Source organism: Sander vitreus, chromosome 13 (genome assembly GCF_031162955.1).
Source record: "Sander vitreus isolate 19-12246 chromosome 13, sanVit1, whole genome shotgun sequence".
Taxonomy (NCBI): domain Eukaryota; kingdom Metazoa; phylum Chordata; class Actinopteri; order Perciformes; family Percidae; genus Sander; species Sander vitreus.
Window position 1 is genome coordinate 6,510,444 of NC_135867.1, and position 15,907 is coordinate 6,526,350.

General features: G+C 39.7%; 1 protein-coding gene across 1 annotated transcript in view; it reads right to left on the minus strand.

Moving 5' to 3' along the window:
* Nucleotides 1-677: 677 nt before the first annotated feature.
* Nucleotides 678-15,907, minus strand: part of doc2b (double C2-like domains, beta) — a 117,650-nt gene continuing 102,420 nt past the window's right edge. Inside the window, exons 6-9 of the mRNA XM_078266632.1 lie at nt 8,269-8,426; nt 3,682-3,763; nt 1,411-1,507; nt 678-873 (exon numbers count right to left, since the gene is read on the minus strand). Coding sequence (XP_078122758.1) covers nt 740-873; nt 1,411-1,507; nt 3,682-3,763; nt 8,269-8,426 — 471 coding nt within the window. The 3' untranslated portion in view covers nt 678-739. The remainder of the gene's footprint in view (nt 874-1,410; nt 1,508-3,681; nt 3,764-8,268; nt 8,427-15,907) is intronic.

Sequence of the window (15,907 nt, forward strand, 5' to 3'; positions counted from 1 at the left end):
GCAGCAGCAGCTTGCACGATCTAATTTGTTTGAAGCATACTGAGGCCTTAACTTGTACAGTATTTTAAGGAAGTTATGACATTGTTCTCACCTGGCCGAATTATTAAAACTAAAGGATAAATGCTCCAGATTTCGTTGTGTTGGAACTCGTTAGATGGTCGTGAACGACAACTGGACCTTCGCTACACAACAGTTTTAAAATTATAATAAAGTGCAACATCTTCAGTTATCGACTTCAACTAAACATTTCTGTATACTCACAACAATGTAAAATGTTGCTACATCCTTTGTTAGATTCTCCACTCTTACTTTACCACTGAGGTGACCGTATGAAGGCTTCGTTTGTGCTGTTTCAGGGACTGCTGAGTCATTAGTAAATCATTTAGCAGCTGTAAAAGATCTCATCAAATAGAAATGATTTGCTCCTTTTGTCTTCAACGATCAAACAAGAAATCCGAATTATGAAGCTTAAAATTCAACACTACAATCCCCTTGATTTATTTCTCTTGAAAAAGAAATGAGCAGCCGTGCAACCCCTATTGTACATGTGAACACAAATATAAGGATATTGTTAACTGAGCCCTGTTGAGAGGAAATGTATTCCCAAAGAGGTGTCACAGGTCGCTGTGGCCAACATGAGGAAAATCCAGAGGAAAAAAAAGCTGGGAGGAGGAGTAAGGAAAATGAAGGCAGGAGGGGGGGATGGGGGCCAACAGGTTGGACGACAGGATTTGGGTCTTCAGTCATTTAATGAACCAGGTAATTCATTGGTCAACGTGTGCCAGCGCTCAATTTTCTTGTCCTTGTTTTTAAGGCAGTCAAACCAGTGTTTGAGCCTCTCTCCGTTTGCATTGATACCCAAAGATACACCACCTGAAAGAAGGCACAAGGAGAATATCAGTCAGGGACGTCACTAGGATTGAAAGACAGGGGGGGCTTAGTCCCGAGGCTATTCAAAACTTTCCCTTGCAAAATCTTACTTACAAACTCTAAAGTTAGCTTTTAGAGACATCAAAGCTGCATGGGGGGGATTTACTTAGGCCAGACTGTGCTCCTACTGAGTTCTTCTTTAGGCTAAGACTTAACTGCTATCTATCTGCCCGTGTAAATGTGTGGTAAAGTAATACTATACCTCATTCCTCTCTCTATTAGATAAGTTGCAAGTCAAAATAAGACTATTTAATTACTAGGGGTGTAACGATACACGTATTCGTATTGAACCGTTCGGTACGAGGCTCAGTGCTTGTTTGTTTCCCAGCCTCCAGCCTTGAAGAGGCCTAGGCAGATGGCAGACTCAGGTGGACAGAAGGCGAGTGGTGCTGCTGATGCTGATGAATATCTGTTGAGTTATTTTAGCTCGACAGATATTGTTGTCATCTCTGGAAGCAGAGCTGGTTCACTTTTGCTTACCTATGAAATCGTTGGACTTTCCGATGTCGTAGTCCCACACTGTCACCTCCAAGGTCTTTTTGGTGAGGTCTGCATATTTTATGTCGTAACAGAACTCCTACAGGAAATAGCAGAAAGTAAGAGCTCCTCTCTTCAGAATGATCACATACAACTACACAACACATTGTTTCAGATCACCACAAAGTATAAAGTCAAAGATTTGGGTTTAAACATGTTGAATAAGACAATTTAAACACTCTTCCTCATGGCGTTGGGTTTGCATAATTATGATTACAAACCTGAATTAAATTGACATTTGTTTAATTTTCTGGTGAAGTGATTCACATGATTCTGAGCGCATCATTGAGTTTAATTTTTTTTTGTTCGTGTCTAAAGTATTATTCAGGTTACGGTCGTGTAGTAGTTGCCTTTTCTCACTCTCAGGGACTCATTCACTACAGACTATACAGACTGAACAGACACTCAGTCAGTCCTATTAGTTCAGGACACCCATAAATAAACCCAATAAATATACTACTATACTAGTGTCAAAAGTATCTTAATTGGAGCACAGAGGAGTGAAATGTAAAATACATACTGGGGTACTGTTAACAGAATGGCAGTATAATCAAAGTCCACCGTTCACTAAACGAGCAAGCATTTTCTGATATCAATTTACACTGTGTGAAGCAAAATCATTTATTCTGCATTTTAATCTGTAATTCAATAAGGGTTGCTGCTCCACCTCAATTAAAATCAATGCCTTGATACGGAGGAAGACCCCATTGATCTTCTGACAGAAAGGCCAAGAGGCGATGGAAGGATATGGACGTTAAAAATGTCAGAGGAAATGTCAATCCGCTGGCCTGTGCGTAAGTGTTTGGCCAGAGTCGGCCACTCGTATACAGGCGGGTACTTCAGAGCCAAGCTGCCCTGTGCCACGACGCACTGATAACCTGGCTGGGTCCTCAGGGAGTTCAGCAATGCATTTTGGATTTCAACAGTATTTACAATGCCATTTTGGTAACGGAGGAGTCGACTGATGAAAATAAGTCTTGTTTCCTCCATACTGAGTTTATCAGTTATGTTACAGCACAGCACCTCTGAAATTACAGTCAAATATGTTATGGTTCTTGTTTCAAACCTGCTATAATTGATTTTCTGGCCACTTGGTTGCCAAACAAGCTATAACCAAAGCACTGGCACATTATCACCTTATGTTAATTTGGTGCTAGAAACCCATTGCCGCGCCTGGGTAGCTCAGTTGGTAGCGCACACGCCCACATATAGAGGTTTACTCCTCGACGCAGCGGCCGCTAGTTCAACTCCAACCTGCGGCCCTTTGCTGCATGTCATTCCCCCTCTCTCTCCTTTCATGTCTTCAGCTGTCCTGTCAAAATAATGGCCTAAAATACCCAAAAAATTATCTTTAAAAAAAAACCAGTTGCCTATTTATATGTCCAGCAGACACGGAGCAACGTTAACATCAATTTGGAGTTGTGTTTCTGCCCAACTGGCAAATGTAAGTCCAATATCCAGTTTCCCTTGAGCTCTGATTTGGTTTCCACTAACTCCTGAGTAAAACATCTGGCTGCTAAATGCTCCAATAAGTTCTCCAGCTAGGCACCAACTTTGTCTGTCTGCGAATGGTGCTGACCTACACATTTAGTCATTTTTCCCATTGTTGATACAAAAATATGGATTGATGCATATTTAAAGCCCCTGAAAACTTATTTTCAAAGCCTGGGTTTTTCTGTATAAGATAAAATATTCATGACTAAATAAGCAACAATCGGAGTGAAAGTTTAGGTATTATTCAGTAAAAATTTAACAAAACCCCCTACATCTGTCATCTTGTTTTGATTCAAATGCCTTTAGAGAAATGATGGCGATAACAGCAGTGGATGACAAGAAGACCTCATTTAAACATGTTGTCAAAGCCGTTCACAATCTCACAATCCCAATCTTTAGTTGGGATTCATAAAACAAAGGTCTCCAATGGATGAGAGAAGATATGAAGTTAGATAAAGTATCAAAAGACAGCTGAGCAATGTCTTTGGCTTGACTGCTGCTCTCTCAAAAAGTCATTTTGTAATGAATTTAGAAGAAATGTGCCTCTATTTTCGATCTGACAGCCTTGCCCACTCAGAATGGCTTTTGTGCATTCCGGGGTAATGGAGGTTGTTCGGCACATAAAAGCACTGGACAAACACTCGATGGGAAAAGAAAAATAGGAAAGTAAAATAAAACGACATTGGAGCTGCAAGGTTTTAGCGCAATAGTGGATTATACCTCGTTGAACTCGGGATTGAGGGTCTTCTTCTTCACAGCAGTCTTGTGCTTTGACTTTTTGTTCTCGTCAGGCTTCAGGTACCTGTAGGGGAGCAGAGGAGGGAGGGAAGACTCAAAACCTCAAAGCTTTTTACAGCAAGGAGGAAATACTACAACCCCCTGCAGATTCTTTTATTAAATGCCTACATGCTGCCGATGTATTATTTAAAACCCTCGTCAACTATGTAAATCCTCATATACTGTATATATACACACTGTGAAAGCATCGCTCAGCTGTTATTGTGTTCTGTCCTGCAGAGGGTGCTGTAGTACTGCCCTACAGCCAACCACACAGCTGCATTACGTTACACACACTACATTACATTATTACATTATTTGACTTTAAAAGACTCCACCTGTGCTTTTATTAAAGACATTTTTTTTCCAGTTGGTTATACATATGCTGTTGTGTCGTCACCTCTCACGATTGATGTCCAATACATGGTAAGATTTCATCGTAGTGCCTTTTTGATGAGATTACAGAAGACACCTTTCCTCATAACAATAACACATTTCCAAAGGCAGTCGATACTCCTGCTGCATCACATCATTGTGTAGTTTCTTTAAATCATAAATCTCACAAAATATTAGAAACATCTCTCAGTATAATGCAATTTAACAGCACCACAAACTACAGCCTCCAAAATGACCATAAAGCTTAAACCTGAGCATTTTAACCTTCATGATGGTAGGAAATAATGCAGGGCTGTGCTTTAACAGTGGTGGAAATGTAACTTTACTCAAGTACTTAAAGCTATAGTGCGTAGTTTCTGCTGCCCTTATGAGGAATTCTAAAACGTGGGGTATACTCGCCGCAGCCGAGCTGTCGAGCGACAGTGTGACGTCATGGGAGCGCCGTAACTGTTTATACTTGCGCATGGTGGTCGAGACACTAGTTGCAGTCTTCTCCTGAACAGAGGTGGTGCTAATGAGCAAAGGCTACCGACTTTGCTATTTCTACAAACTAGAAGAAGAAGAAAAAGGTAAACAACGGCAGAACTGGCAGCAGCATTGATGTCAATGCTTTGATTTGATTCGATGACCTACTTCGTCGGATCAAGCCTTTCATTCGCCATAAAAGACTCAAAAAACTCATCTTAACCCAGTAAGTTTACAGAGAGACTTGCAGTCACTCAGAGTCCTGGCATCCGGCTGCTCTTGAGCTCGTTCATGCTTCCTGAGTGCGCTTTGTCGCGCGCTGCTGAAAAAAAATTGGACTGCACTCAAAATCCTGGCGCGCCAGCGAGATCTACATCATTTTGACGTCACATTGGGGCGCGAGCTCGGCTACGCCGACTGTAAAACGGCCTTATGTAATGACAGCAACACTGTCGGCGCATCAACATGATGCAAGCCTTTGGTGATCGCACACCACCCCCACCCCTCCTCCACGCAGTTGCTAGTAGCATTTATCCCGTCAAATCAAGGAGGACACGGAGGATAAAGAAAAAAAAAAACATGGACTCTTCAGAAGAGGTAATTATCTTGTAATTTTTATGTCCTCTTCGTCTCCAAAGCTGAATGCTGCTGTTGTCCTTTCTCAGTAGTGATGTAAAACGCATCACTCGAGCCCCTGCTGGGGAATGTTGCTGGACGACACCATTTTGTAAACATAGCCATACTGACAAATACAGAGAGTTTCGTGGAGCTGATAGTCTTAATTAGCTTTGTATCAACTCATTTGGCAATGGCTTTAATTTAATGGACGTTCATTAATATAAAATAGTTGCACACTATAGCTTTAAGTACAATTTTAAGGTACTTGTACTTTCCTTGAGTATTTCCCTTTCCTGCTACTTTATACTAAGAGGGAAATATTGTACTTTACTGCACTACATTTATCTGATAACTTTAGATACTTTCCTGACTTAGATTAATAATACAACATGTATTCAACAAATAAATGATATTATTAAATCAATAAATGTATTGATTCCACAGGGGAAGTTCACTAGCTATTCAGCAGTATTTAAAGTAATAAATAAATAAAAATATATAAATAGATTGAAATTAGCCCCACATTTACTCCCTGCTATATTAAAGTGAGGGACACATTAATGCATTCATAATAAAACAATATATATAATTCTGAAATTGACCATTCTGTAAAATGAGTATGTTTACTTTTGGTACTTTAAGTATATTTTGATGCTACTATTTATGTACATTAAAGTAACATTTTAAATGCAGGACTGTCACTTGTAACAAAGTATATCTGCACTGTGGTATGGCTACTTTTACTTGAATAAAGTTCAGAGTACTTCTGCCCCCACTATGCTTTAATTAAACTAGTAAACTGGCAACTGAGTGTATGTTGTGAAATATGCACTATAAATAGAAGTTAGTATAGTGCGTGTATGTGTGTGTGACCTTTGCTCCTTCTCTGCCTCCATAAATGATGCAAAAGGCTGGTTGTACTTATATGAAACCTTGCATAGTAGTGATGTTGTGTACCTCTGTCCATTTGGCAAAGAACAGTTTTGGGAAATAATGCAAAACATTCTGATGGTGCTATATTTCAATCCAGTAAGCAATTACAGTTGCTCGTCACATCCCTTTTTCCTTTTTACGTGCTCACTGGATCTACACAGACTACAATTTCCCAAGGTAACAAGGAGACTTAAATGGAGGGTAAATGGGTTATTGTTTACAAACTTACCCCAGGGGGAGTGGGGGCTGAAATCATTGTTGATGAGAATATTGCAGGGAACCTGATTGTTGTCATGTAATGGGACTACTGACCCCCTAGGCAAAATGAGCTACAGTAAGAGTGAAAGATAGAATGCAAACAATGCTATTGTGCCAGTCAATGGTTTTAAGTGTTATTTCAATCTGTAAATTGCTGAATTGTTGCTCTAGTACTGTGGTTAGTATGTTTTTGTTCAGCAGCTGTGCACAACTAAACACTTACTCTTAAAAATACCTTTTAAAAGTTATTGAAATGCAGTTGTCATCGACTGAAGAGCCATTAAGGAGGATTTATTTATCATACTCCACTACCTTGTTGACTACAGTAGGATATTACTGACACAATAGAGTTCAGGTGACTTGATGCATCAGATATCTGGTGAAAGGGAAGATAAATCATGTAGCCCTGTCTATCTGGCAAAGTCTACATTTCCTTTATTCCCTCTGACATGAGCTCGTCAGTAAATCTATTATCTGCCCGTATGTCCTTCAAGCTTCATGGAGATTTTCTCAACCTCAAACTATAGGAAAATTGTTGCCAGCCCCTCTTCTCCGATACGAGTCATGCTTTTGTTCCCAAGGTGTGCACAGCAGAGTCGGAAATTAATTGCACTTTCATTGCTCAGCCAGATGAAAGGCTTGGGAAATGTTCAGGTGTGATAAATAGGACTCTCCTTCAAATTGCAGCCCTGCGGATGGCCTCTCGTGCTGTGTGTCTCTCATGCAGCTGATAATCACAGGTAGTCTACCTCCTTTTTGCTAAAACATCAGCACTGCCGACTAATCCATTTCAGCACTTCTGCTGTGCGTTGTACATCCACTAAAAATAGCATTATTATGACGAACATCCGATGTTTTGCGGAGAAATGTTTGGAGGAACAGAAGTAATCAATTGACAGGTGGCTTTACATGATGCCCATGTTTGTAAATTGTGTATGCTGTAAATTGTCTTCTGTAAAAGTACAAATCCTTGTTTAACCAGTGGTGGAAGAAGTATTCAGATCATTTACTTAAGTAAAAATACTAATACCGCAGTGTAAAAATACTGTTACAAGTAAAAGTCCTGCATTAGAAATGTTACTTAAGTAAAAGTATGCAAGTATCATCAGGAAAATGTACTTAAATATTAAGTATGTTTAATCTGTTTAATCTGCTAATCATTTCAGCTGGATTTGTAGGCTATTATATTGTTGGGTAGTTTAATTTATAATAAAACATTGTATTTTATAAACGAAGTATGTTTTGTGTACAAAAATCTTAATTTGTAAAGTAACTAGTAACTAAAGCTGTCAGAATAATGTAGTGGAGTAAAAAGTACGATATTTCTCTCCAAAATGTAGTGGAGTAGAAGTAGAAAATGGCATGAAAAGAAAAGACTCAAGTAAGGTACAAGTACCTCAAATTTGTACTTAAGTACAGTACTTGAGTAAATGTACTTAGTTACATTCCACCACTGTGTTTCATAATATATAAATTTGGATTTTAGGGCTTTAGGATGGCAATGACTGTTTGTCTAACACTGACAGTTATCTAGACGATGATATTTGCTATCAATATTCATGAAGCCTAGAGGCCGATTCTTAATGGTATTTGTGACCTGCTGACTTTTCACCCTAGTGCAACAAAAGGTAAGATTTTGTCCTTAGCCAACACTTTGGTTAATGAATCCAGTATAGTTTTATTACGGACAGAAATGTTGGCCAAAATAAGGTCCAAGTTTTAAATAAACCAGAATTATCCTTTTAGGTATTAGAAAGTGGTATGAAAACACACCATGTGAAATTGTGGACCATAGATTATGCTCTTGTAATTTATTATGTAATGGCTCCAGTTTCTGTTTTGATGTTTTTGCATACTGACGTTTTGACGTAGGGGTCGGAGAAGCCGTTGGCGTCCATGGCGGCGAGGTGAGCGCAGCGTATGATGCCTACTACCAGGCAAGACTTCTGGGTGTTGTACTTAAGAGATATCATGATGCGCCCTCGTTCCTCCAGGGACTTGTCTTCCGTCTTGTTGACCTGCAGCAGTAAAAATTACGAGATTTAGAAATAATAACCAGCTTTTGTTACAAAGTCCACCCCATGCAGGTGTAAATGCTTCCGAGTGGGTGCCAGCCAGAGTTCTCCCTCATGCCCAGCATCATTTGCAACTGATGTTTCTTAGTTCTGGCATCATCATTTGATTAAAACAAAGCATGAATTTCCCAAATACCATTTATCCATATAAACAACAAAATCATTACCTAAAAAAAGTATTTTTTTTTTTTTTTTCCTGTTGTGCATTTTGTGAAACTAAGTTGATGTCATAAAAAGTCTTCAGCAGCTTCTTGAGAGTTGTTTGTTCTGAAAATCAGCCAAACACTGATTGGCTGATTGATGTCACCTCCGTTGTAGATGGTGAGTTAATAGTCTCATCAAAAGTAATTTGCCATGTTCTCTAGAGACAAGATAAACATTAAACTGACACACCACAACAGGCCCAGGAGAACCAAACCAATACATTCAAACATTTGTGTCTGTTGGGATGAGTTGATATTAAAGGTGATGTGGCCATGGGTCAATTTAAAACATGACTGAACACTGAAATAATTTATTTTAACAAACAGAGGAGTGTTGTAAAATTAAAGTAATTTATAAATTGTGTAAAATAATCCCCCCTTTTTAAGCTTGCAATTCTACTTCCAGCCTTGAAACTCAAGCCTGTTTCCCTCCCCGAGACCAACCATCTGATCATCCATCAGTCATTTGAGTCAGTCTTACTTAATGGTTAGTGCTTTGTCTTTTACTGCATTCTTACGGTGGCCCTGAAGTGCAAATCACAACAGCAAATAGAAAAACGCAACAGCAAATCATAAAACACAACGGCAAATAGGAAAACACAACGGCAAATATGAAAACATGACAGCAAACATGAAAACATGACGGCAAATATGAAAACATGACAGCAAATAGGAAAACACAACAGCAAATATGCAAACACGACAGCAAATATGAAAACACGACAGCAAATATGAAAACACGACAGCAAATAGGAAAACACAACGGCAAATATGAAAAAAAGACACCAAATAGGAAAACACGACAGCAAATATGAAAACACGACAGCAAACACGAAAACACGACAGCAAATATTAAAACACGACAGCAAATAGGAAAACACGACAGCAAATATGAAAACACTTCAGCAAATACGAAAACAAAACGGCATTAACTTCTACCGGAAAAGGTAGGGCCTATCTAGCAGAGGACGGAGCCTCCTGAAAGGACAGACGGACTGTCTCTCTGTTAAAAGTAGGCGCTTTTCCGTGTTTTTCACCTCTCCTTCCTGTTAAAAGACAGACAGTCCGTCTGTCCAATCAGGAGGGTCCATCCTCTACTAGATAGGCCCTACCTTTTCCGGTAGAAGTTAATGCCGTTGTGTTTTCATATTTGTTGAAGTGTTTTCATATTTGCTGTCATGTTTTCCTATTTGCTGTCGTGTTTTCCTATTTGCTGTCGTGTTTTCCTATTTGCCGTTGTGTTTTATGATTTGCTGTTGCGTTTTTCTATTTGCTGTTGTGATTTGCACTTCAGGGCCACCGTACATTCTTTCACCTCAAGCTCCCCAGAGAGAAAAATCCATCTATCTTACAGAGAAGCAGTCCAGGCCCCGAAAGAGCTATTTATTTAAGTTTTTTTCACTGCTATGCCCAATGACTTAGAAATGCAATTTACTAGAAACACTCCTGCAGCTGCTGATTGCGTGAATATGCACTGGGTTTTACCGTACATCAGCATTTATTTTTTAATCACATATACAGTAAAAGACCATTCATATCAGCAGAGCAAATGCACAGAGGCTTAACAACTTCAAGCTTATACGAACTACTGGAAAGTGCATGGACCAGTGGAAATTTTGTTATTTGGACTGAGTTCTTTCAATTTGGTGTGTGCCATTTCAAATTGATAATCATTAGTTTTTTTCTGTCTCCTTGATGACAAAGTACTTCCCACCAGAGCCAAACTATAAAGGTAGACTTAAGAGACATGTAGTTCCAGAAAATGTAAGTAGTAGTTGAAATTATTGTTTCTTGACAGTACTTAAAAAAAATACCATTAATGAATCCTTCAGTGATAACAACTTCCTGTTGTATGTTAGGATGTATGGTAGTAGCTACAGTCTTGAAGTTCTCCATTTTGTTCTCTTTGGCGGCACCAGCACCTATAGCATCATTTTTGGTCGCAGCAGGCAGCTGTTTTCAGTGAAAAACCCACTGTACACTACCTGCTCAGCAGCAAACAGCAGACAGACACAGTTTGAAACTAGCTGATGAACATAGTGGAGCATTTGGCAGCTAAGAGGCAGATATTTCCCTCAGCAGTTGGTAGAGACCAAAAACAGAGCTAAAAGATAGAGATTAATGGACATACATTCTTCCAAATGAATCGTAATGTTGCTCTGTAACTGCTGGATGTGTAAATAAGCAAATGGGTGCGAATAAGTTCTCCATATCAACTTAAAAGGTGTTATGACAGTGTGGTGATCACAACATCTTTCTGGTGCCCCCAAGTAGCAGGGTTACATTTTACAACCTTGTACAACCCAAATGAAAAAATACAGTTCTGTTTAAAAATAAATAAATCCCAAAACAGTTTTAACTAGATGTAAATCAGAATTGTTGGGTCTTTGTAAATTATAGTGTGGTCCTACTCTATCTGTAAAGTGTCCTGCGATAACTTCTGTTATGATTTGACACTATAAATAAAATTGAATTAAAATAATTATGCCAAAAACGTCTGGATGGCATGAAAGCACAGCTCTGATTTAATCTACTGAAAGCTGCTGTTTTAAATAATTATGCCCTCTCTAGGCTCCAAGTAGTGATACAACAGTATAACAATAATAAATTGAAGAAGAAAAACAGACCCAAAATCTCTGCAGACTCAGACTTCTGTCTCCACCACAGTCTTGTGTGTTGGAGACAGTGCTCAACAATCTGTCCAGCAGTGTCCACAGCAGGATACTAATGAGATATCTCCAGGGAACTGACTCTCTCTACATGAATCACAGATGACTTTTACAAGACGTCTCACTGGACTTGTGGGCTCGGCATCCATTTCATCTGGCATGCCAACATGTTTCGGCCGCCGCCACGGTTAACTGTCAAATCCATTTAGTCCTGTCTCTTCTTCTACAGTTTATCCGGGTTTAGGACATCCCACTGTTGTCTCTGCCTGTATTTCTTCTTTTAACAAGATGCACTCAATGGGAGGTATGTGACAAACCAAGATGTCAGGAAAGAAAGCGAGGGAGGAAGAACAGACCTCAGGTTGCCTGGATGGTATTGAGGTTGGCATACCTGCAAGTGCAGATGTCTTTACAGCACTCAGTGTCTTCTTTTCTATTCCACATTCACAGATCATCCATTTAGCTTGGCTGGCCTTCCTTTTCTAACAAATAATTTTTTTTTTACATATGATACATATACACATTTTTTATATACAAATATATAACAACTTATACACTTAATGCCAATAATCACAAATACAAACACACAAAGTGTCTGCAACTACACTGTGGGAAATAAACATTTTAGATTTTAGATTTAAAGCTTATTACATTAGTCTGAAGGATTTTAGCTGAGAGACAGAAGATCAAAGAGTCATATTATGAAAGGGTCATGTTTTTCTGACAAATGGTTAGGAGACAGCAACAGGGGGGGGCAGTTCATCTACACAGCAAAGGGAAGTTTTAAGTACATTAACATGATGTGTGATTTAAGGAAAAGAGCTCAGGAAATCTATGTTGTAATATGCATGACTCAAACATCTCCTGTCTGAGGATAGCAACTATTGTCCTTTTGGTGACTTAACACTTCAGGTCTTCTTCCTGTGCACCCGTACTAAAGGATTTGATTCGTCACACCAGCAACTGTACTTTTTAAGAGAAAAAGATGAATTTCTATGACAACACAGCCTCTGCTCTTCATAGACTTCGTCTGCTCTCTTTCTCTGCTTCTATAAGCCTCCTTTTCCTCTTTCCATCCATCTGGTCAAACATAAAATCTACTTATATAAACAAACACGCTGCTGTGTAGTAGTATTTGCTCAAAATTGTACAGCTAATTGTACCAGTGCCTCGGGGAAAACTCAATTAACATTGGCTAGAGGATGTCCATTAATTGAATTTAACGCACAGTATAACCGGACACCTCTGACGTGACTGTCTGAACATCATTCTAAATGAATGTAGCTGCAGAGCTAAATAATCGAGTGAGATATACATCGCTCGCTCGCTCTGCCTGCTTCTTTGTATTCTGAACTCCACAGGCTGGCAACAAAGCAGCACAGAGGTAGCAACCCAGCACAATAATATTCCAAGTGTATTGACTTGGTTCCAGGTAATACTCAGTCCTTTTGGGGTTACCAGGGAAACAGAGATATTACCAGGAAAAAGATCAGATGATATCCCAGGATAATGAGGAGTTTACTTTGACTGGGCAGGGTTGCTGAGCCAGTAATCAATTCAAATTTTTTAACATTAAGTGTTAAGTGGACAACCTGTAATTAACTGCCACACGTGTCTCCCTCTTTGCCTATCTCCTGACATGCTCAGAAAAGTACAGGTCTTTTTCTGTGTCGCATGTCATTTGCAAACCTCTTTGAAACAATGCGTAGGCAGGTTAGAATATAATGCTGTAAAAGTGTGCAACAGGAAGCTGGGCCAAAACACATCTCCTGCCAATGTCCTGGTCGGATCCCTCAGATCAACACCTCTCAGAGAACAGTGGGGTGCGCTGACTATTGTGCTGATGCAAGAGAAGAGACCTATGGCTTACAGGGCACTGGCATTCAGTCTGCACACTCAAAAACATATTCCACGCGGAGAGGATAGAGAAAGCAGTGCTGATAACAGAGGAGGTAAAATCAGATAAGATAACCTGGTGCTCAGAGGTTTAACTAGGAATGTTTGGCTCCCTGAAAGAATATTGCTCTGGTTCCTTGTCTTTTTTTCATATAAAAAAACTTTTAAACTTAAAGGGCCCTATCTTGCACACAGCGCAGCGCAAAGCCCGACGCAAGTGTCTTTGCTAGTTCAAGACCAACGCAGTTGTCAATTTCCCCGTCCAGCGCCCACGTTGTTTAAAAAGCAAATGCACCTGCGCCCATGGGCGCGCTCGTCTTACAGGGTTCAGGTGCATTCTTGGCGTATTGCTAGCTTGAGGCAGCCGAAAGTGATCGCACCATTGACCAACAAAAACCTGGTCTAAAGTCAATAACGCAGCATTTCATTGTTATTTTTACACTGCATTAGTAAAATGTGCGCGCATACTATGCGTGTTACACACACAGGGACGCGTAGCAGCACACAAACATGCAAAACAATGTGAAATAGTATTATTGTGTATATCTATATATTTTATATTACATGTTATTATGGTTACTGGCGCTTTCACTTCACGCATGGGCAGATCAGTTTCTTTTCTCCTGAAAATCTCTCCTTCCTGCTTAGCAAATCTGCCATCATAATAGCAATGCGCCAAGGTCCAAACGTGCCTGGCTTTTAAAAGGAATGGGAGATGACACTCTGATTGGTTTATTGCATGTTACGCCCAAAACATAACTATGATTAATTAAGACACTAAGTACAACCCTTTTTGAACCATGTGACTAGCTGTTAAACCTATTGGATTACTTAGGAGTTGATAAGCCAGATGTTTCCCTCAGGAGTTGGTGGAGACCAAAACTTTTAAGCTGGTGGCCAGAAATACTGATGAATGCTATTATTGATCTGCTGGATCTGAAAACAGGAAACAGTTTGCTAATAACTCTACCACAAAAAACTTTATAAGGGGATAATATGTCAGTGTTGTGTTTATAGCCCTTACGTGGCCAATTTTATTGCAGGTTTAATGTGCAAAGAGTTTTGCTCTGCTTGTGCAGTGAGAATAATTTGATCCCTCACTGGCTTCCCACTGTATTTAAATGGCCAGGGACTGAACCCATGTCTTAAGACAATATATTGACCTGATGGGGATGTTAGACAGAAGCTCAGTGATCATCAAAATAATTAGGTATCATATAATCCCCCAAATCTCTGGGGACCATGAATGTCTGTACTTCCACAGTTCACTCTTAGACTTCACCACTAATTGGGCCATAATCTTTTGTGTGCCCTCCCCAGCAATTCAGCAGAGTAGCAACATTATTGCTTGTGCTGAGCTTCCAGGGCAGACAAATCAACAACATTGGTTACATACACTGTAATGAGATAAAGTGCTATTCCAAAAACAGGAATTAAACCTACCATTTCTCAAAATGGCAACATGGTGAGCGACAAATTTCTGGTCATCTCTTCAAGTTAAGCCTTCTATTGTCCAGCTGGGCTGGGGGAATATAGAAATGTATTGCACAGAGACACTGATCTGAGATTCATTGCCAGATTAGGCTGCTGGCTCTTACACTGTTCAGGCCCTCTTGCTGTCTACTGGTGCCAATGCTAAGGGCAGATCCAGAGTGGAGTCTGGCAGACACATCTATTAGAGAGAAATGGGTGAATGGTCATGATGTTTGCAAGAACACAGCTGCCCAGCCGCCTTGAGATTAGAACTTTATGTGAGCATATGTAGACTTTTCCTTGTTTTATGGTAACTATTTATGGTGAGAATGTAGGTGCTATCCTGAATGTGCCTGAGCATGTTTCAGTTTAGATTTCCCTCCGTGACATGGTCGCTGCTCATTCATGGGTGCTTTAACTATAAAGTGTTCACAGATAATCTAAATCAATTAAAAATGGTATACATTTGGCAGAAAGATTTTTAGACTTTTTGGCTATTCACTGTTTTCTACATTTCTTTAACTGTATTTCAACTTGTGACCGGTCCATTCCACAAGTTTATAGGCTGAGTGACTTTCGTATGAGCTACAAAGTCAAAATGCTCTACTGCCAGACCAAAACCACCAATAAGACAGGCACTACTAGCTGCTGGATGAGATGATTAAATGGTTGGTGCCCCAGCACAGCATCCACAACATCCTGTGTTGAGGCAGAACTCTTTATCCGCTACTTCAAGAGCAAGCAGAGCAGAAAGCTTCTTTCCTTGAGCTCTTTCTCCCTGTAACCAGCAGCTGTCATAGCTTCACTTTGCCTTGCAGCGTTGCTATGTAAAAATGGCCAAACTGTGCTTTATAGTCTCCGTTGCTTGGGTGAGACATATGACAGTGTGGTCCAACATAGCAAAGCAACCTAACTGAGACAGAACAGACAAAACAAACAAAACAGTTATGGAGTTTGACACAAATATACACTCTACAGCTACTGTAAAAGCCACTGCATGTTGGTCTGAGCTACCAGATCTAATAAAACCTCTCCAGGGTTAGGATGACTGAAAGGAAGTGCAATATAAGAATTAAAGAGCAAATCTATCCACTCTTTGTTGTAGATAGCTGTTGAAAAGATATTACCAATACTAGATTATGCAGATATTGTTGATCAGACTACCTCAGAAACAAATCTCCCT